This window comes from Entelurus aequoreus, linkage group LG10 (assembly GCF_033978785.1).
Source record: "Entelurus aequoreus isolate RoL-2023_Sb linkage group LG10, RoL_Eaeq_v1.1, whole genome shotgun sequence".
NCBI lineage: Eukaryota > Metazoa > Chordata > Actinopteri > Syngnathiformes > Syngnathidae > Entelurus > Entelurus aequoreus.
The window spans coordinates 66183226-66206183 of NC_084740.1; the positions used below are offsets into that span (position 1 = coordinate 66183226).

Sequence of the window (22958 nt, forward strand, 5' to 3'; positions counted from 1 at the left end):
CGCTTCTTCATGCCATGTTCACAGTTCCTTGTCAAGTAAGTTTTTTGTTTAATGTTTATAGTTCTCCGCCATTGTGCGCGCCTTTTGTTTTCCTAGTCAAGTTTTTTACCTCCCCTGTGAGCGCTTTTTGTTTATACCCTTTTGAGCCTTTTATTGTTAAAATTAAACATTAACATGTCCTCACCGTTGTGTCCTTGGGCAGGACACTTCACCCTTGCCCCCAGTGCCGCTCACACTGGTGAATGAATGATGAATGAATGGTAGGTGGTGGTCGGAGGGGCCGCAGGCGCAAACTGGCAGCCTCGCTTCCTTCAGTCTACCCCAGGGCAGCTGTGGCTACAAATGTAGCTTACCACCACAAGGTGTGAATGAATGATGGGTTCCCACTTCTCTATGAGCGCTTTGAGTATCTAATAATAGAAAAGCGCGTTATAAAATCTAATCCATTATTTCATTATTATTATTAAGTCATCAGAGAGGGTGTTGAGCATGGTTAGAAAGATAGTGACAGAAAAGAACGAGGATGGACAATTCAACCCTAAACTCACTCCTTTCCTGCCAATTAAATTTCACAGATGCTGCCCATACCTATGCTCCTTCAAAGGCTGTGCTACTGGCTGCAAAGCATTGCACTTTCAAATACAACAATGAGTAGAGGAGTGTTATGTGTGTGTATATGTGTAAATAAATGAACACTGAAATTCAAGTATTTATTGACCCCCTGCGACCCCGAACGGAACAAGCGGTAGAAAATGGATGGATGGATGTATATATATATATATATATATATATATATATATATATATATATATATATATATATATATATATATATATATATATATATATATATACATGAAAGACTTGAATTTCAGTGAATTCTAGCTATAAATATACTCCTCCCGAATTAGGAGGTTTCAAGGTTGGCAAGTATGCTGACATGATCAATATTGATGACTATTGACATGATGACTATTAACGTACTGATCAACATTTCTACATTTTCTAACCTCTAGTCCCCAGTACAGGGGTCAGTGTGGTTGCAAATGACCAGGAAAACAACCGTATTCTTAGAAGAAAATGCACAATTGGTCATAAGTTTGCATCACACATTACAAATGAAAGTCTTTGGAGGATTACTAAGTAAAAGAGGAGAACACCTTCTAGACTTGGAAGCCAATCGCAGGCAGTCTTCATCCTGTGGGTCATCCTTATCAGGTGGACGACTTCTTACTCTTCTCAGCATTGACTGCTCACAACAAGTTCCATCAACATCGCCCTGAAGACTTGGAGGAGCTTGTTGACATGACAGCATCTTTTGATGGAGGACTTGATGAGATCCATGGAGGGTGAACAATTTTCATAACATTTGACTATTTTTATGTTTGGTGTCATGGATGCTGACTTCAATGGAACATTTATAACTCTTGGTGGCTTTGTAGAAATGGACAGGTATAGATATCTTTACTTTGTCATCTTGTTGACATTTTATTTTCTCATCCTCTGCACTAACTGCACCATTATATGTCTAATCTGGATCCACAGGAACCTTCATGAGCCTATGTACATTTTCATTGCTGCTTTGTCACTCAACTCTCTTTTGTTTAGCACTGCTCTCTACCCCAAACTTTTCTTTGATGTTTTATCTAAAAAACAGATCATTGTTCATTCTGCTTGTATGTTTCAATATTTTCTCTATTATTCTTTTGGTCTTTCAGACTTCTTACTGCTGTCAGCCATGTCTTATGACAGGTATGTGTCTATCTGCAAACCTCTGCATTATCCAACTATCATGGGAAAAAGAACTGTTATTGTCCTCTTGACTTTGGCCTGGTTTCTACCTGCATGTGTGCATGTACCGTCAACTCTATTTAATTCTAAACAAAAACTCTGTGACTATACAACAAAAGGTATTTTATGTAACAACACAATTCTTAAGCTTCACTGTGTAAAATCAACATTTGTTACCCTTTATGGTTTGTTTTTAACGATCAGTTTTGCTGTTGTTCCTGTGATGTTCATCCTTTTTACGTACATAAAGATATTTATAATAACTTATCACAGTTGTGCAGAAGTCAGGAAAAAAGCCGCAGAGACATGTTTACCTCACCTGATGGTTTTATTCATCTTCTCTTGTTTAAGTCTGTTTGATATCATCATTGCTCGATTGGAGTCAGATATTCCAAAACTTGTACGTTTAATAATGGCTTTACAAATACTTGTGTATAATCCTCTGTTTAATCCAATCATTTATGGAGTGAAAATGAAGGAAATCTGGAAACACATCAAGGGATTGTTTTATCAACTGGTGCACTAAAGAAAATGATCCCACTTGTTCGCCACTTGGATGAGAGGGGAAACGTCTTCTAAGACAAACCAAACAGTCCAGTTGAGATCGTTTGAATGCCCTGAGAACACAATGACCCGGATGAATCATAAATCCATAGATATAGCATTGAAGTTTTTATTTTCCCAAGTGATCCTTTAAGAAAAGTAATTTACATTATCATATGGTGTTTATAAGATAAATGGAAGAAAAATTAAGCAAAGAGCCATGCTGTCTGATGTCATTTTATATCACTAATTGTATTGCTTTTTCAATATTAATATCAATCAATATTATATGCACTTGTTTACTTTTAATGCATCTATAATTCAGGCTGAAAGCACTCCTATTTAATTGTGCATATGACAACTGAAAGTATGTTATCAACACTCACATTTTTATCTTAATTGTGATTATTTTATATGATGATTATATTTTTCATTTTATTTGTTGCCTTCTTGTTATTTTTTCTGAAGCACTTTGAATTGCCTTGTTAAGAATTGTGTTTTATAAATAAACTTGCCCTTGCCTTGCCTCTAATCTCATTTTTCCCATTAAATTGACCTGTATGGGCATACTTTTTTGGTAATTGTCTACAAATATATTTATGTATTGTATCTATTTTTTTTTACCTGTACAACTGCATAAGCAATACATGTATTGTCACACATTCTCAATTCTTTTCTCGCCCTATCATAAAATGGTAATGTTTTAACACATCAAGTAAAGATAGTGAAGTATTAAATAAGATCTGCTTCTACCTACTTCTTCATATTCAATTCTGTATATATAAATACAAGTTGTGTTTTAACGTAACTTTTGTAAAGCACATTTTAAACAAATTAAACCATTATCATTGATTAATCATTTAAAATAAATTGTATATTGTATAACTGTTTATATCTTCTGCACCTTAAACTATACTGACATGAACTTTTGGGTTTGTGTGCAATCAACATGGAGTCAAAATACACATTCTTCTCGGTAGCCACAGTAATAATGGACGTTAGTCATAACAATTTTCCGTGTGCGTATACACGCGCTCACACACATTAGTTGTATGTTATGAGCTTATGTCATTTATTTATTCACCTAGTAAATCTAGTTGTAGGAATAAACTAACCTTTGCAAGATATTCAAACTTTTTGTATTTGGCTTAGTGAGGAGGAGCCATGTAAGAAAATACACTATTTTAAGGAGCCAACACAGACCCAGGTCACAGACCCAAGGACCAAGGAGTCTCCTCGCTAAGGAGCCCACGAGACAGAGCCGCAGCATGGATGTCAACCCACTCATCAAGTCCTGGGGCCTTATGTACAAAGGGTGAAGATGCACAAAAACGTGGCATGGACCTCCGCCAGGACCTATCTCTTAATAGTAAAGAATCCTTCAAAAAATCCTGAATCCAGACAATGATCCAGATCACCCCCAAAGTCTCATCACATGTGCTTCATCCACTTTCTGATATTTTCTGAAAGTCACATCAAAGACCGTTAACCCCTTTTTGAGACAGACACAGACAGACACAGAGGACTTCCGGTTCCGGTTCACCTTGCGTGACTGCTCGCTGCTCGCTGACTGCTTGCTGTTGCGAAAAAGGCTAAGTATCGCTCTATCTGTGTGCTTTTAATTGTTCTACAGCTTTCTTTACTACTTCTCAAACATATTTAGTGGTACTATTTAACTTGCAAATCACCCGATCTCTGTCTCACCACCCCTCCCTCAGCTAGCTAGCTGCTAAGCTAGCGAAGCTAGCGCAGAGAAAGGCAGCGCCGGTCGGAAGGAAGCTACTCCCCGCACACCGTGACCACTCCCCGAAAGACAGCAGGAACTTCACTTGGTGACAGAAAATACCGTTAGTATGGCTTCCTGCGCATCTTGCACCTTACTCACGGAGAGGTTGGCTCTGCTAGAGGGCCGTGTCCGCCAGTTAGAGCAGAGTAATCTCGTAACTTTAGATGTTGCGGACACATCTGCTAGCGTTAGCTGTAGCGAGCTAACTAGCCCAGCTTGTAGCAGTCCTAAGCGGCCTACAAGCTACGGTGTACCGGTTGAGACGCATAATAGATTTAGCTCTTTAGCTAGTCCTACACCCCAGTTTACCGGGCACCACACCTTAGTCATAGGGGACTCCATCACCCGAAACATAAAGCTTAGCAAACCAGCCACAATTAAGTGTATCCCCGGGGCCAGAGCACCTGACATTGAAGCTAATCTTAGGGAGCTAACTCACAACAGGCCTAGTAAACACATACGACAGGCTAATCGCACCACTAGTTATGCGAATATAGTTGTACACGTTGGCTCCAATGACACTAGAATGAGACAGTCAGAGATTACAAAGAGAAACAGAGCCAGGACTTGTGATCTCGCCAGAAAGATGTCCAGGCATCGAGTAATTGTCTCTGGCCCCCTGCCTGCGAGAGGCAATGATGAGAGATATAGCAGATTAGTCTCGCTTAACAAGTGGTTGGCTATCCTCTGTAGACAACAGGGACTAACCTTTATTGATAACTGGCCCTCTTTCTGGGGCAAGGCAGGCTTGCTGATGAGAGACGGCCTTCACCCTAACCAGGAAGGCGCCATCATCCTGTCTAGGAACATAGACTACTGTTTAAGCTTCACTTGACTGACTACACTAGAGCAAGCCCGGTCACAGGCAATTACAGAGTCTGTTAGTTCGGGTGAGGAGTCAGTTAAGCTAGAACTAGCCAGCGCCAGGCTGGATAATCCATGTACGCATAGCAATTCTCTTAGAATAATACACAATTCACATAATGTTTTTTCTGTTGTGACTGTGTCAGAGGTAGACATGCATTCTACTGAGGTGGCAAATTATGATGTGACCAGTTTATCGCAGCACCAAGCAAACAATCAGAAAATTCCTGTCATATCAATTCCTAGATATGGTCGAAACTATTTAAAGTGCACTACGCATAATAAACGCAACATTGTTAATATTGCTACTACGGATAATCTCAACAAAAACTCGTCAAAACAGCCCAATACCTATAATATGGGCTTTTTAAACATAAAATCATTGTCTGCCAAAGCGTTATTAATTAATGAGGTCATTAGAGACAACAATCTTAACGTCATTGGTCTTAGCGAAACCTGGTTCAAACCAGACAATTTTTTTGCGCTAAATGAGGCATCTCCTCCTAACTATACGAATGCGCATGTTGCCCGTCCTCTTAAAAGGGGAGGGGGTGTCGCACTATTATACAATGAAAACTTTAACCTTACCCCTAACCTAAATAATAAATATAAATCGTTTGAGGTGCTTGCTATGAGGTCTGTCACACCGCTACCTCTAGACCTGGCTGTTATCTACCGCCCCCCTGGGCCCTATTCGGACTTTATCAGTGAATTCTCAGAGTTCGTTGCTGATCTAGTGACGCACGCTGACAATATAATCATAATGGGGGACTTTAATATCCATATGAATACCTCATCGGACCCTCAGTGCGTGGCGCTCCAGACCATAATTGATAGCTGTGGTCTTACACAAATAATACATGAACCCACACCTCGCAACGGTAATACAATAGATCTAGTGCTTGTAAGGGGTATCACCACCTCCAAAGTTATGATACTTCCGTGTACTAAAGTAATGTCCGATCATTACCTTATAAAATTTGAAGTTCTGACTCATTGTCAACAAGCTAATAATAATAATAACTGCTATAGCGGCCGCAACATTAATGCTGCCACAACGATGACTCTTGCTGACCTACTGCCTTCGGTAATGGCACCATTCCCAAATTATGTCGGCTCTATTGATAACCTCACGAACAACTTTGACGATGCCCTGCGCGAAACCATTGATAGTATAGCACCGCTAAAGCAAAAAAGGGCCCCTAAAAGGCGCACCCCATGGTTTACAGAAGAAATTAGAGCTCATAAATTATCATGTAGGAAGCTGGAACGCAAATGGCGCGCGACTAAACTTGAGGTTTTCCATCAAGCATGGAGTGATAGTTTAATAACTTATAAACGCATGCTTACCTTAGCTAAAGCTAAATATTACTCAAATCTCATCCGCCTCAACAAAAACAATCCTAAATTTCTGTTTAGTACAGTAGCATCGCTAACCCAACAAGGGACTTCTCCCAGTAGCTCCACCCACTCGGCAGATGCCTTTAATAAATTTTTTTAATAAGAAAATTGAACTCATTAGAAAGGAGATTAAAGACAACGCATCCCAGCTACAACTGGGTTATATTAACACAAATACGACTGTATATACGACCGATACCGCCCTCCAAAATAGTCTCTCTATTTTTGATGAAATAACATTAGAGGAATTATTACGGCGTGTAAGTGGGATAAAACAAACAACATGTTTACTTGACCCACTTCCTGGGAAACTTATCAAGGAACTGTTTGTATTATTAGGTCCATCAGTGTTAAATATTATAAACTTATCACTTTCCTCTGGTACTGTTCCCCTAGCATTCAAAAAAGCGGTTATTCATCCTCTGCTCAAAAGACCTAACCTCGATCCTGACCTCATGGTAAACTACCGACCGATCTCCCGCCTTCCGTTTATTTAGAAAATTCTCGAAAAAATTGTTGCACAGCAGCTAAATGAACACTTAGTGTCTAACAATCTCTGTGAACCTTTTCAATCCGGTTTCAGGGCAAATCACTCTACGGAGACAGTCCTCGCAAAAATGACTAATGATCTATTGCTAACGATGGATTCTGATGCGTCATCTATGTTGCTGCTTCTTGATCTTAGCACCGCTTTCGATACCGTCGATCATAATATTTTATTACAGCGTATCAAAACATGTGTTGGTATGTCAGACTTAGCCTTGTCTTGGTTTAACTCTTATCTTACTGACAGGATGCAGTGCGTCTCCCATAACAATGTGAACTCGGACTATGTCAAGGTAACGTGCGGAGTTCCCCAGGGTTCGGTTCTTGGCCCTGCACTCTTTAGAAATTACATGCTGCCGCTAGGCGACATCATACGCCATACTTGCCAACCCTCCCGTTTTTAGCGGGAGAATCCCGGTATTCAGCGCCTCTCCCGACAACCTCCCTTCTCCCGACAAACTCCCGGTATTCAGCCGGAGCTGGAGGCCACGCCCCTTCCAGCTCAATGCGGACCTGAGTGGGGACAGCCGTTCTCACGTCCGCTTTCCCAGCAGCTTGCCTGCCCAATGACGTCATAACATCTACAGCTTTTAGAGAGTAGAGAGCACAACAAGCAGAGAGAGTTCTTGGTTTCTTACGTGGGTTTATTGTTAGGCAGTTTCATTAACGTCCTCCCAGCGCGGTAACAACACACAACAACAGCGGTCACGTTTAGTCTACTGTAAAGCAGTTCGTCTGCCATAAACAGCAATGTTGTGACACTCTTAAACAGGACAATACTGCCACCTACCGGATAGCCTGCAGAATACTGAAATTCAAGTATGTCTTTTATTTATATGTATAATAAAATAAAAATAATATATATATATAGCTAGAATTCACTGAAAGTCAAGTATTTCATACATATATATATATATATATATATATATATATATATATATATATATATATATATATATATATATATATATATATATATATATATATATATATATATATATATATATATATATATATATAATATATATATATATATATGTGAAATACTTGATTTGGTGAATTCTAGCTGTAAATATACTCTCCTCTTAACCACGCCCTTAGCCACGCCCCAACCACGCCCCCCGCCCCCGCCCCAAACACGCCCCAAACCCCCCCCACCTCCCGATATTGGAGGTCTCAAGGTTGGCAAGTATGTCATACGCAAATACTGTGTTAGCTTTCACTGTTATGCTGAAGACACCCAACTCTACATGCCCCTAAAGCTGACCAACACGCTGGATTGTAGTCAGCTGGAGGCGTGTCTTAATGAAATTAAACAATGGATGTCCGCTAACTTTTTGCAACTCAACGCTAAGAAAACGGAAATGCTGATTATCGGTCCTGCTAGACACCGACATCTATTTAATAATACCACCTTAACATTTGACAACCAAACAATTAAACAAGGCGACTCGGTAAAGAATCTGGGTATTATCTTCGACCCAACTCTCTCGTTTGAGTCACACATTAAGAGTGTTACTAAAACGGCCTTCTTTCATCTCCGTAATATCGCTAAAATTCGTTCCATTTTGTCCACTAGCGACGCTGAGATCATTATTCATGCGTTCGTTACGTCTCGTCTCGATTACTGTAACGTATTATTTTCGGGTCTCCCTATGTCTAGCATTAAAAGATTACAGATGGTACAAAATGCGGCTGCTAGACTTTTGACAAGAACAAGAAAGTTTGATCATATTACGCCTATACTGGCTCACTTGCACTGGCTTCCTTTGCACTTAAGATGTGACCTTAAAGTTTTACTACTTACATATAAAATACTACACGGTCTAGCTCCAGCCTATCTTGGCAGGGATGCTGACATGATCAATATTGATGACTATTGACATGATGACTATTAACTTACTGATCAACGTTTCTACATTTTCTGACCTCTAGTCCCCAGTACAGGGGTCAGTGTGGTTGCAAATGACCAGGAAAACAACGGTGTTCTTAGAAGAAAATGCACAATTGGTCATAAATTTGCATCACACATTACAAATGAAAGTCTTTGGAGGATTAATAAGTAAAAGAGGAGAACGCCTTCTAAACTTGGAGGCCAATCGCAGGCAGTCTTCATCCTGTGGGTCATCCTTATAAGGTGGACGACTTCTTACTCTTCTCAGCATTGACTGCTCACAACAAGTTCCATCAACATCACCACAAAGACTTGGAGGAGCTTGTTGACATGACAGCATCTTTTGATGGAGGACTTGATGAGATCCATGGAGGGTGAACAATTATCATACCATTTGACTATTTTTATGTTTGGTGTCATGGATGCTGAATTCAATGGAACATTTATAACTCTTGGTGGCTTTGTAGAAATGGACAGGTATAGATATATGTACTTTGTCATCTTGTTGACATTATATATTCTCATCCTCTGCACTAACTGCACCATTATATGTCTAATCTGGATCCACAGGAACCTTCATGAGCCTATGTACATTTTCATTGCTGCTTTGTCACTCAACTCTCTTTTGTTTAGCACTGCTCTCTACCCCAAACTTTTCTTTGATGTTTTATCTAAAAAACAGATCATTGTTCATTCTGCTTGTATGTTTCAATATTTTCTCTATTATTCTTTTGGTGTTTCAGACTTCTTACTGCTGTCAGCCATGTCTTATGACAGGTATGTGTCTATCTGCAAACCTCTGCATTATCCAACTATCATGGGAAAAAGAACTGTTATTGTCCTCTTGACTTTGGCCTGGTTTCTACCTGCATGTGTGGATGTACCGTCAACTATATTTAATTCTAAACAAAAACTCTGTGACTATACAACAAAAGGTATTTTATGTAACAACATAATTCTTAAGCTTCACTGTGTAAAATCAACATTTGTTACCCTTTATGGTTTGTTTGTAATGATGAGTTTTGCTGTTGTTCCTGTGATGTTCATCCTTTTTACGTACATAAAGATATTTATAGTAACTTATCACAGTTGTGCAGAAGTCAGAAAAAAAGCGGCAGAGACATGTTTACCTCACCTGCTGGTTTTATTCATCTTCTCTTGTTTGTGTCTGTTTGATGTCATCATCGCTCGATTTGAGTCAGATCTTCCAAAATTTGTACGTTTAATAATGACCCTACAAATACTTGTGTATAATCCTCTGTTTAATCCAATCATTTATGGAGTGAAAATGAAGGAAATCTGGAAACACATCAAGGGATTGTTTTATCAACGGGTGCACTAAAGAAAATGATCCCACTTGTTCGCTACTTGGATGAGAGGGGAAACGTCTTCTAAGACAAACCAAACAGTCCAGTTGCGATCGTTTGAATGCCCTGAGAACACAATGACCCGGGTGAATCATAAATCCATAGATATAGCATTGAAGTCTTTATTTTCCCAAGTGATCCTTTAAGAAAAGTAATTTACATTATCATGTGGTGTTTATAAGATGTATAAATGGAAGAAAAAGGAAGCAAAGAGCCATGCTGTCTGTTGTCATTTTATATCAATAATTGTATTGCTTTATCAATATTAATATCAATCAATATTATATGTACTTATTTACTTTTAATGCATCTATAATTAAGGCCGAAAACACTCCTATTTAATTGTGCATATGACAACTGAAAGTATGTTATCCACACTCACATTTTTATCTTAATTGTGATTATTTTATATGATGATTATATTTTTCATTTTATTTGTTGCCTTCTTGTTATTTTTTCTAAAGCACTTTGAATTGCCTTGTTAAGAATTGTGTTTCATAAATAAACTTGCCCTTGCCTTGCCTCTAATCTCATTTTCCCCCATTAAATTGACCTATGTGGGCATACTTTTTTGGTAATTGTCTACAAATATATTTATGTATTGTATCTATTTTTTTTTTACCTTTACCACTGCATAAGCAATACATGTATTGTCACAAATTCTCAATTATTTTCTCACCCTATCATAAAATTGTAATGTTTAACACAACGTATATATGTATATATATATAATGTATGTATGTATGTATGTATGTATGTGTGTGTGTGTGTGTATATATATATATATATATATATATATATATATATATATATATATATATATATATATATATATATATATATATATATATATATATATATATATATATATACACACATATATATAAATGTGTATATATAAATATATATATATATATATATGTGTGTGTGTGTGTATATATATATATATATATATATATATATATATATATATATATATATATATATATATATATATATATATATATATATATATATATATATGTATGTGTGGGGGCCTTCTTGTTATTTTTTCTAAAGCACTTTGAATTGCCTTGTTAAGAATTGTGTTTCATAAATAAACTTGCCCTTGCCTTGCCTCTAATCTCATTTTCCCCCATTAAATTGACCTATGTGGGCATACTTTTTTGGTAATTGTCTAATTATTTTTTTTTACCTTTACCACTGCATAAGCAATACATGTATTGTCACAAATTCTCAATTATTTTCTCGCCCTATCATAAAATGGTAATGTTTAACACAACGAGTAAAGATAGTGAAGGATTAAATAAGATCTGCTTCTACCTACTTCTTCATATTCAATTCTGTATATATAAATATAAGTTGTGCTTCAACATAACTTTTGTAAAGCACATTTTAAACAAATTAAACCATTATCATTGATAAATCATTTAAAATAAATTGTATATTGTATAACTGTTTATATCTTCTGCACCTTAAACTCTACTGCCATGAACTTTTGTGTTTGTATGCAATCAACATGGAGTCAAAATATACATTCTTCTAATAATGGACGTTAGTCATAACAATTTTCCTTGTGCGTATACACGCGCTCACACACATTAGTTGTATGTTATGAGCCTATGTCATTTATTAGTTTCACCTAGTAAATCTAATCGTAGGAATAAACTTACCTTTGCAAGATATTCAAACTTTTTGAATTTCACCTGTATATGGGTTAGTGAGGAGGAGCCATATAAGAAAATACACTATCTTAAGGAGCCAACACTGACCCAGGTCACAGACCCAAGGACCTAGGAGTCTCCTCGCTGAGGAGCCCACGAGATAGAGCCGCAGCATGGATGTCAACCCACTCATCAAGTCCTGGTGCCTTATGTACAAAGGGTGAAGATGCACAAAAACATGGCATGGACCTCAGCCAGGACCTATCTCTTAATAGTAAAGAATCCTTCAAAAAATCCTGAATCCAGACAGTGATCCGGATCACCCCCAAAGTCTCATCACATGTGCCTCATCCACTTTCTGATATTTTCTGAAAGTCACATCAAAGACCGTTAACCCCTTTTTGAGACATGCTGCTAACAAACGGGGAGACAAACAAACCGCGACAAACACATAAAAAGTAATTAATCGAAGGATAAATACAATTATTCATGTTGTTTTATTCATCTGTCGCTTCCCAACAGGCCTCAAGATGGTTTGCTCTTTACCTTCTTGTCATTCATCCACTCTTTTTGTCTCTGTGGGTGGAGGTGGGTACGCCAACATACACACAGAGTTTAGCCTTGTAATGTAAACGTAAGGTAAAGCAGTAGAAATAAAAATATCCAAACACGTATTTGTCTCATTTCGAACATTTTCTCTAATGTATTCAAAACATACACATTATGTTTTGAATTAGGTTGTACAGATGGAATTTATTGCTCTTCCAAGGGAACCAGATCTTGGGGAGCCGATCAAATAATTGGATGTAAAAAAAAAATTAAAACTCTTTTAAAATAAAAATGTTATGGGTCACACTCCTGCTGCTTTTCCTCCTGCTGTGCACCTTGTCGAGCGCAACGCGGGCCACGCCCACGGGCGTTCCCTATCCGCTGCCGGTGCGCCTCCGTGCGGCTGCAGACAGTCTGCAATCCACACACCTGCCCGGGATGAGCAACCACCCTTCATAAGCCAGCGCAGCTTGAGATCCGGTGCCAGAACGTAGCTTCTCGTACCTAGTACAGTAAGCCCACATGTCTCCAGTTTTTGTCGCATGTGCATTCTCTCTGCCTGTGTTCCCTTCCCGTCGTGTTCACTGTTTCTCGTGTTGTGTTGTCCTCCAGCTTACAGTCTTGATTGATTGATTGATTGAAACTTTTATTAGTAGATTGTTTGCGACTGTCACATCTTGATAAGGCTGCTAATTAACCAACACACCCCAATAATTATGGCGGAGGTCATTGACAGTGATGCACAACTAATGTACTTACGTATCTACAATTACATGAGTGATTATAAAAGTGTGTGCAATGTGGTGCAGAAAATCCAGTGACAAACAATGGCTGCTTTAGTAGTATTAGAAGACTGTAAATCAAGGGCGTCCAAACTTTTTGACATGTGTATATCAGTGTTTCCCACACATTCATTTATTTGTGGCGGCCTGCCACGAAAGAATTACGTCCGCCACAAATATAATTTGTATTTATTTTATTTTTTTATTTTTTTATTTTTTTTTTATTTTTTTTTTTTTTTTGTCCTGCCCAGCTTCTCAGGCAAATCACATAGTTGATGTAGATGCCCATATAGGCTGTTCAGATTTACTTTACAAAAGAGAAGTGTAGGATACTTCTCTTGTTGCCTTATTTGTATTTGACCACTACTGTTTTCTGTTTATTTGTTACTGACTGTGGCAGGACACCTCTGCCTCGGTTTCACTTTATGTTGCTGGTAAATAATATGGTTGTATTAGTAGGCTAAAGTTAAATTATTTAGTATGCACTAATTAAAGGGGCAGAGCTTTAAGAGACATTTTAGCTTTTATATTTTATAAGATATATTTTTTGTAAGAACCACAATTAATAAATATATTTCAGTGAATAACTTATTGTTCAAATCTGTATATAAATATGTACACAAAGTGTTGTAATTATATTGTAAAATGGATGGATGGATGGATGTTTAAAACAAAACTGTTATTATTATTTAGTAAGTATACATTTTTGAGCCTTTTTAGAGAAAATCATATCATTGTAGTAAATTATGCAAATTACTCGATGTCATGGTGACCACGCCCATAGCCATGCCCATAGCCACGCCCCCACCGCCACAGGTATCTTGGCAGTTTATGGGAAACACTGCATATATATATAAGTACATACTATTATAATAATATAATGTGTATATATGATTAATAATTATTATAACAGTTTTTTTAGAGTGTGTGAAAGTTCAATTTTTACCTTGTTTACTTCCGTGACAACTTCCTTTGAGTTTTTCAATCAATCAGAAATGCCAAGCAGCAAAAACATGGATAAGAGTGTTTTGCATTTTTCCCATTATCCCTTGTAATGGATTTAAATGGGTGTAATTGTGTTTGTTTTTTTAATGTTGGTTGGATGTGTTTTTTTATTATAATATTAACCCCCAAGCCGACGTGAATAAAGCGCTGCAAACTCTCGCTGATCAGGTAAACTCTGTAGAACACAAGTATCCAGACTCAGTGATCGTTATTATGGTTGACTTTAGCAGAGCGAAATTAAACCACAAACTTCTGAAATACAGAGAGCACATTAAATGTCCCACCAGAGACACTCACACACTAGATCACTGCTACACGGATCTTAAAGGGATATACCACTATGTCCCTCGCGCGGCTCTTGGCTGCTCTGATCACAATTTGATCCATCTCATCCCGTTTTACAAACTAAAATTAAAATCTGCAAAGTTTGCATTCAGAACAGTAAAGAAATGGACAAATGAGGCGAAGGAAGAGTTTCAGGACGGCTTTGACTGTACAGACGGGAGTGTGTTTGAGGATGCCACAAGTGACTTGGACGGGCTCACAGACACTGTGACATCTTGCATTAGTTTCTGTGAGGAAGTATTTTGTGCCAACAAAGACTTCAACAAACCATGTTTCACAGCAAAACTGAGCCAGCTGCGTCAGGCAAAGGAGGAGGCATACAGAGCGGGAGACTGGTCTCTGTACAAAACACTCAGGAACACTTTGAATGAGGAAATCAGAGCTGAGAGAAGCTGAAAGTCCAGTTTTTAGCCAACAACTCGTCTTCATTGTGGAAAAGCCTCCAAGAAAATACCACCTACAAAAGACCATCACCCAATCTTGAGGCTAATCATGGCCTTGCTGAGGAGCTGAATAGCTTCTATTGTCGTTTTGATAAAGGGCCATCTACACCCCTCCCACACTCCAGTCCAGCTGCAATCACCTCCACTCACCTTGCTACCCCTCCCCCGCCCGACACACAATCCACAGTAATCATACATGAGGAAGATGTTTGCCGCCTCTTTCAGAGACAGAACATCTGAAAGGCACCAGGACCTGACAGAGTTACATCTTCTTGTCTCAAGACCTGTGCTGCCCAACTAGCACCTGTCTTCACACAGATATTCCACATATCACTGGAGCTGCGCAAAGTCCCGTCATGCTTCAAAAATTCCACCTTCATTCCAGTCCCTAAGAAATCCTCCATCGCTGAACTGAATGACTACAGACCTGTGGCCTTGATTTCAGTCGTCATGAAGTCCTTTGAACGGTTAGCACTGTCCCATCTTAGGCCCTGCGTACATTAAGCTGGATAACAAATACCTATTTAGCCTAAACCCTGTGTCAGCCACACTAAACCATCGTTTAAGCTTCCCCTCCTTGGATAATTTTTTAACACGGGTAGGTGCGCCGTGTATTTCTTGAATCTCTTAGCTCTGTGTGGCTTCATCGATTGTTTATAAACCGAGTTCGGAGAGGAAGTGACGTCAAAAAGACTGCACCCCACACAGGAAGTGACTTCAGAAAGAACGTGCCACAGTTAGCTTCATAACAACTGGTTTCGTAACTCGGAGGTAACCACTGGAAAGATGGAGGCGAGTCATCCAGACATGCCCGTGTTTCTTCTTCTTCTATATGTACAGACGCTTGTGAAAATCACACATGAATACCTTAAGAGAAGGAAACGTGCGATTGCAGCTATTTCGGATACAACACATCTCAGACGGCAACTTAGCAATGTTGAGCAACGGTTTTGGATAAGGCCTGGAAGAACAGCAGCCTGGTGGGATATGTTTGTCAACGGGTGTGTTGTGCCAGAGGAACGGCAAGACAACTTTCCAATGTCCAGGTTAGCTGTGATTCCACTTAGCGAAAGACTTCGTCCATTTGTCGTAGGGGAGACAACGAGAATGCAGGATCTCGTGTATGTGATAAAAAAGGTAGCGTGTGCTTTGTATTACCTGGCCGACGAGGGAAGATTACGGAAAACAGCGAATGCATTTGGACTGGCATAAGCAGACTATCAGTTTTCGACAGACTCCAGCTGTCGTCCGGGTTCTCAGGACCACCAAGGAAGGACATTGCTTCGAGCATGGTTGACTTTATTTTATTTTTGCAAATAAAACCTCAGTCTCAGGTCGAGTCGCTTTCCAGCTCCTTCCTCTTCCACCGCTCGCTCTTCCGGTCGCTTTTCAGCCGGCCGCGTCTTCTGCGTCTCGCTCTCGGTCGCTTTCGCTCTGCATCCACTGGCTCTCCACCTCCTTCTGCCCCGTCGTTCTCGGCTGTCGCCCTTTTACACACTAAGAGGGGATTACTTAATTGTGCCTAGCCGGGCGATTCCCGCACCTGAGGTCTGCGCCGTCGAACCCGGTGTGCCCCGCCTCGCTGCTCGCTCGCCGTCCACGCCTCCTCGCTGCCATCTTGGAGCGGGCTCCGGTGTGCCCTGCCTCGCTGCCGGACTGCCGGCCACACCTCCTCGCCGCCATCTCCGAGTCGAATGGAAGGTGAAAGCAAACGAGTGAGGAGTGTACTGACCAGATATTCAGATCCCTCGATTGATTGTTGTACAATGTTCTTTATCACATTGTTTACTTCCACATGTCCATTAAAAATGTGATTAATTTATGATGGCTCAGGGGTGATTCACTACAATAGGGCCCCACAGCACATTAGATTCCAGTTAATTGAAATACCACAACACTGGATATTGTTCAGATAAGTTCAATTTAATTTAAGAACTTGCACACAAAGCAACACCGCAAACAAATGTAAAAGGCTCACAAAGCACAGCAAACTATTTACAATGTAGTAAAGTGCAGCTCTTCACACTGACGAGAAGTGCACAGCAAATCGTTTACAAATTAGGTCAGAGGTGACTATGACGTGCGCATTTTCCGCGCATACATACTTGGTCGCGTTGCGCCAGCAGACGGGTCTTAAACAATGGCATTGTGTGTGTGGACAGGGATAATGTTATGTGAGTTATATCCTAAATAACCTTAGTCGGTCTGGTGTAGAAGCAGCCTTAGCACTTGGTGGGCCTCTCTGGTACTGTTTTTGCCTAGTTCTGCTCTTATCTCTCAGACAGATGTTTTTATGTAAGTATGGATGCATGTTCCTCAGGAACCTATGAGATAAGATGTGGGGCTCCACAAGGCTCATTTTTAGGTTCTTATTCTTCATATGCTGCCTCTTGGGGACGTCATTAAGGGACACAGCATCAGTTGCCACAGTTATGCTGATGATACACATTTGTACATTGCTGTGTCTCCTGATGACACTGGACAAATAAATCGACTTTTTCACTGCATTTTAGACATCAAGTCGGATGGATGGTAGTACATTTCTTAAAGCTCAAGCAGGACAAATCAGAGGTTTTAGTTATAGGCCCTGAAGACCAGAGGAAGAAACTTATACCAAAATGACGTGATTTTAAACAAATATGGTCTATAACAAATCTGTGCGTGATTTTTGACTCCGAGCTGACTTTTATACCACATATTAAAAATATTACAAAAATAGGTTTTTATCCTTTTAAGACCATAGCCAGAGTCCGCCCGCTTCTCTCTCAGGCCAACACGAAGATGCTAATGCAAGCTTTTATTTCCTTTCGTTTAGACTATTGTAATGACTGGCCTTCTCAAAAAGAAAAGAAAATACTACAATTACTACAAAACTCTGCTGCACTCGCGTACTGACGAGGACCAGATGGCGAGAGCACATTACACCAGTTTTAAAGTCGCTGCATTGGCTCCCTGTCTGCTTCAGGGTCAATTTTAATGTTATTAGTTTTTAAATGGTCATGATCCGTTGTCCGGATCATGTTTTTGTGTTTTCTGTTAGTTTTGGACTCCTTTAGTTCTTGTTTGTGCACCTGTGAGTTTGTTTTGGTTGCCATGGTTACTCATTGTGTTCACCTGTCTCTGATTAGTGCTCATCTGCTTCCCGAGCACTAATCGGAGGCATTATTTAAGTTTGCCTTTGCCAGTCAGTCTGTCTGGCGTCATTGTTTGCTTCACGCTATTGTCACGCAACCCTCTACGTAAGTCTTGTTTATTTCATGCCACAGTTAGAGAGTTTTGCCTTGTCCATAGTTCCATGTTTCCTGCGCTAGGTTTTCGCCTTAGCTTCCGCGTGCGATAGGCACGCTTGCCTTTGTTGTTTGCCTGTTATTTTATAGTTGGATGATTATTGATAATTACATCATCTCCTACCTCACGCCGTCGTCAGGAGTTGTCCATTCTGCATTCCTGGAAGAACCACCCGGCATAAAGATGCAACCCCGCCATGACAGAATGACGCCAGCATTCAGTTCTTCTGCAGTTGACATAGAGGAGATGGAGACACGCCAGCGAAGACGGAAGCCATTCAGAAAGGCTTCACCTCGCCGTCAGGACGCGTCGCTCCCGAAAACTCCTCCCACGGACAGCGGTATGCCACAAGCAGCCCAGTCTTCCTCGCCGCCGATGGTTTGTACAGTTCAATCAATCAATCAATCAATGTTTATTTATATAGCCCTAAATCACAAGTGTCTCAAAGGGCTGTACAAGCCACAACGACATCCTCGGTACAGAGCCCACATACGGGCAAGGAAAAACTCACCCCAGTGGGACGTCGGTGAATGACTATGAGAAACCTTGGAGAGGACCGCATATGTGGGTAACCCCCCCCCTCTAGGGGAGACCGAAAGCAACGGATGTCGAGTGGGTCTGACATAACATTGTGAAAGTCCAGTCCACAGTGGATCCAACACATCAGCGGGAGTCCAGTCCACAGCGGGGCCAACAGGAAACCATCCCGAGCGGAGACGGGTCAGCAGCGCAGAGATGTCCCCAACCGATGCACAGGCTAGTGGTCCACCCGGGGTCCCGGCTCTGGACAGCCAGCACTTCATCCATGGCCACCGGACCTATGCAACTCCCCCTCGCAAGGGACAGGGGAGAAGAGGAGAGAAGAAAAGAAACGGCAGATCAACTGGTCTAAAAAAGGGGGGGTCTATTTAAAGGCTAGATTATACAAATGAGTTTTAAGATGGGACTTAAATGCTTCTACTGAGGTAGCATCTCTAACTGTTACCGGGAGGGCATTCCAGAGTACTGGAGCCCGAATAGAAAACGCTCTATAGCCCGCAGACTTTTTTTTTTTTTTTGGCTCTGGGAATCACTAATAAGTTCAGGTAGAGAGCCAGACTCTGTGCCAGGTGGAGTAGTTTAAGTATCTTGGGGTCTTGTTCACGAGTGAGGGAAAGATGGAGAAGGAAATCAGCCGGAGAATCGGAGCAGCTGGGGCAGTATTGCAGTCTCTCTGCCGCACTGTTGTGATGAAACGAGAGCTGAGCCAGAAGGCAAAGCTCTCAGTCTACCTCGCATAGCCATCTTTGTCTCGGCATATGTTACACCCTCGGGTCTCCATTTAGCAAGGTGGCCCATAATACTGGGCTGTGACCTGTGCTGCGTTGCCGCCGCCTTGTGCTTCTCTGACAGTTACTACTTCCCGTAGTTTTGAAGCAATGCATGATGGGAATCCGGATGTTGTGTGTCAGTGTATTAACGTGCCGGCTGGAATAAACACTTGCTGAGAAATAGCTCCGTGCCTGCCTACTTTATGGGTTATAGATAAACCTATGGATAACGGACACATATATAATAGTCTCCTTTTCAGGTGAGAGAGGACGCTAAAGGCAGTGCCTTTAAGGCACGCCCCCAATATCGTTGTGCGGCTGGAAATCGGGATACATTCGGGAGAATGGTTGTCCTGGGAGATTTTCGGGAGAGGCACTGAAATTCGTGAGTCTCCCGGTAAAAGTCGGGAGGGTTGGCAAGTATGCCTACTGGAAGGAGACCCCGCGGCAGGCCAAGGATCAGATGGGGGGATTACATCTCCTCTCTGGCCTGGAAACGCTTCGGGATTCCCCAGGAGGAAGTTGCTAATGTTGCTCTGGAGAGGGAAGTCTTAGGGTCTCTGCTAGAGCTGTTGTCCCCGCGACCCGATTCCGTACAAGCGGTTGAAGATGGATGGATGGATAGTATGGAAGCTGAACGACAAACATGTACTGTAGTGTGAATGTCTGTCACTTCTTATTGTGTCTATAAATATAATCATTCTCATAATTGTTATTCTCCTTTGCTTACATTCATTACACAAAATAGCTTCAGTGGTTTCAAACTTCAGCAAAGTTCTCTATCTGTCTTTGTGGCAACTACGTGAATAAGAATGAAAACTTGGTACCAAGTGTAAATGAGGAATGGCCTCCTGACATCTCGCTGGTGGGTCTTACATGTGACAAGTTGGAGCCCGTTGAGAATAGTCTGATGATTGCAACTGTCCAAAAGATTACAGACCGCCTCTTCAACTTGGAGGCCAATTGCAGGCAGTCTTCATCCTGTGGGTCATCCTTATCAGGTGGACGACTTCTCACTCTTCTCAGCATTGACTGCTCACAACAAGTTCCAGCAACATCACCGTGAAGACTTGGAGGAGCTTGTTGACATGACAGCAGCGCTTGGTGGAGGACTTAATGAGATCCACGGAGGGTGAACTATTCTTACACTTGATTTGACCATTATGTTTGGTGTCAGGGATGCTGAATTCAATGGAACATTTGTAACTCTTGGTGGCTTTATAGAAATGGACAGGTATAGATATCTGTACTTTGTCATCTTGTTGACATTATATATTATCATCCTCTGCACTAACTGCACCATTATATGTCTAATCTGGATCCACAGGAACCTTCATGAGCCTATGTACATTTTCATTGCTGCTTTGTCACTCAACTCTCTTTTGTTTAGCACTGCTTTCTACCCCAAACTTTTCATTGATGTTTTATCTCAAAAACAGACTATTTCTAATTCTGCTTGTCTGTTTCAATATCTTCTTTATTATTCAATAGGTATTTCAGACTTCTTACTGTTGTCAGCCATGTCTTATGACAGGTATGTGTCTATCTGCAAACCTCTGCAGTATCCAACTATCATGGGAAAACGAGCTGTTATTGTGCTCTTGACTTTGGCCTGGTTTCTACCTGCATGTGAGCTTGCAGTGGCAACTGTGGTTAGTTCTCAACAAAAACTCTGTGATTTTACAACAAAAGGAATTGTTTGTAACAACACATTTTTTAAGCTTCACTGTGTAAAATCAACATTTCTTAACATTTATGGTTTGTTTATCATGATAAATGCTGTTGTTGTTCCTGTGATGTTCATCCTTTTTACGTACATAAAGATATTCATAATAACTTATCACAGTTGTGTAGAAGTGAGGAAAAAAGCTGCAGAGACATGTTTACCTCACCTGATGGTTTTATTCATCTTCCTTTGTTTAGTTTTATTTGATGTCATCATAGCTCGAATGGAATTAAATCTTCCAAAAGGTGTGCAGTTTATAATGACTTTGCAAATACTTGTGTACAGTCCTCTGTTCAATCCAATCATATATGGAGTGAAAATGAAGGAAATATGGAAACACATCAAGAGATTGTTTTGTCCGGTAAACAAAGGTATATGATTTCACTTGTTAGAATCGAAGTCTTTATTTCTCTATGTAATCCTAAAACAATATAATTTACATTATCATATGGTGTTCACAAGATTCATATATGGAAAAAGACAGCTGAGAACCATAGTGTCTGATATTTATCCTGAATTGTATTTTATTACTTAGTCTTTATACTGCATTTGCACAATTTCTGCCATTTTTTTTTATAACTTCTGTGTGTATTTGTTATAATGTGTATATACTGCATTATCTCTTTATTGAAATTATATCGCTGAATATTTTTTACATATACTTATATATTATATTTAAGTATGCAAATAAACCCTGTTTCTATAATTCATCACTTAATCAGCTACCTATATTTACTCATTCTCTATTTTTCCTTTCCTTTTAGAAAACGGTAACATTTTATATAAATGTAACTGTGGTGTATGTTTGAACCAAAGAGTACATTAACATTATCATTGGTAAATCATAAATAAGACATATGAAATGTGATTTTTGACACGTGGGTTGCAATTGAATTGTTTCTAACAACTAAAATGAAAGTCCTAATTTGAAAAACAAAATGAAATGTTAGATTTGTAATTTTTTTTCCCCAGCAATCACAGACCAGTCATATGGGGACAGCCTGGCCCTAAAGATTTGTAAAAACAGATCCGTTTTTTTCCGAGGAATGCTTATTACATCACTGTAATGAATGTATTTCATCCAGACAAACACCTTCTTCGGTGGTCCCTGGACAGGGTGGTCTGGGGTTCACCTTGACAGCTGCATAACAAGACAACAACAAAGAATGTATCAACTACAATTCATTTTTCAGTCTTCCTCCTCACTGCTCTTTTGATTGATTGATTGATTGATTGAGACTTTTATTAGTAGGTTGCACAGTGAAGTACATATTCCGTACAATTGACCACTAAATGGTAACACCCGAATAAGTTTTTCAACTTGTTTAAGTCGGGGTCCACTTAAATTGATTCATGATACAGATATATACTATCATATATACTATCATCATAATACAGTCATCACACAAGATAATCACATTGAATTATTTACATTATTTACAATATAGAAATTATTTACAATATCTTCATCAAGTACTGCCTGCCAAGGCTTCCTCCTAGATTCGCCCGTGTCGACCTTTCTTGCTCAAGGACCGCTCAGATTCACCAGGACGGCGTCTCTTTTTGTGCCCGTTAGGCAAGGAGACCACACGCTCGCTGATTTCATAAAAGTGTTATCATGATTAATGCTTTTAATTTAGTTACAATCATGGCAA

The 22958-nt window shown here is 39.9% G+C and overlaps 4 protein-coding genes across 4 annotated transcripts in view; 3 read left to right on the forward strand and 1 right to left on the reverse strand.

The window, feature by feature from the left end:
• Positions 1-22958, reverse strand: part of fhip1b (FHF complex subunit HOOK interacting protein 1B) — a 716414-nt gene that overhangs the window by 298376 nt on the left and 395080 nt on the right. The window lies entirely within an intron of this gene.
• LOC133659191 (olfactory receptor 6N2-like) lies at positions 1393-2316 on the forward strand. Its single transcript, XM_062061928.1, has one exon. The coding sequence runs from the start codon at positions 1393-1395 to the stop codon at positions 2314-2316; it is 924 nt and encodes a 307-aa protein (XP_061917912.1).
• Positions 9231-10166, forward strand: LOC133659192 (olfactory receptor 10J4-like). Its single transcript, XM_062061929.1, has one exon. The coding sequence runs from the start codon at positions 9231-9233 to the stop codon at positions 10164-10166; it is 936 nt and encodes a 311-aa protein (XP_061917913.1).
• Positions 15176-21682, forward strand: LOC133659193 (olfactory receptor 10K1-like). Its single transcript, XM_062061930.1, has 5 exons — positions 15176-15253; positions 15298-15446; positions 18357-18645; positions 20579-20709; positions 20755-21682. Exons 1-5 carry the CDS (start codon positions 15176-15178, stop codon positions 21680-21682), a joined length of 1575 nt encoding a protein of 524 aa, XP_061917914.1.

Bases quoted from the DNA above. Each gene is read 5' to 3' on its own strand.
- LOC133659191 (XM_062061928.1), top strand. From the start codon at position 1,393: ATGGATGCTGACTTCAATGGAACATTTATAACTCTTGGTGGCTTTGTA.
- LOC133659192 (XM_062061929.1), top strand. From the start codon at position 9,231: ATGTTTGGTGTCATGGATGCTGAATTCAATGGAACATTTATAACTCTT.
- LOC133659193 (XM_062061930.1), top strand. From the start codon at position 15,176: ATGAGGAAGATGTTTGCCGCCTCTTTCAGAGACAGAACATCTGAAAGG. The intron at 15,254-15,297 runs GTCTCAAGACCT...GTCTTCACACAG, and splicing joins TGACAGAGTTACATCTTCTT to ATATTCCACATATCACTGGA. The intron at 18,646-20,578 runs GTTTGTACAGTT...CATCCTTATCAG, and splicing joins AGTCTTCCTCGCCGCCGATG to GTGGACGACTTCTCACTCTT.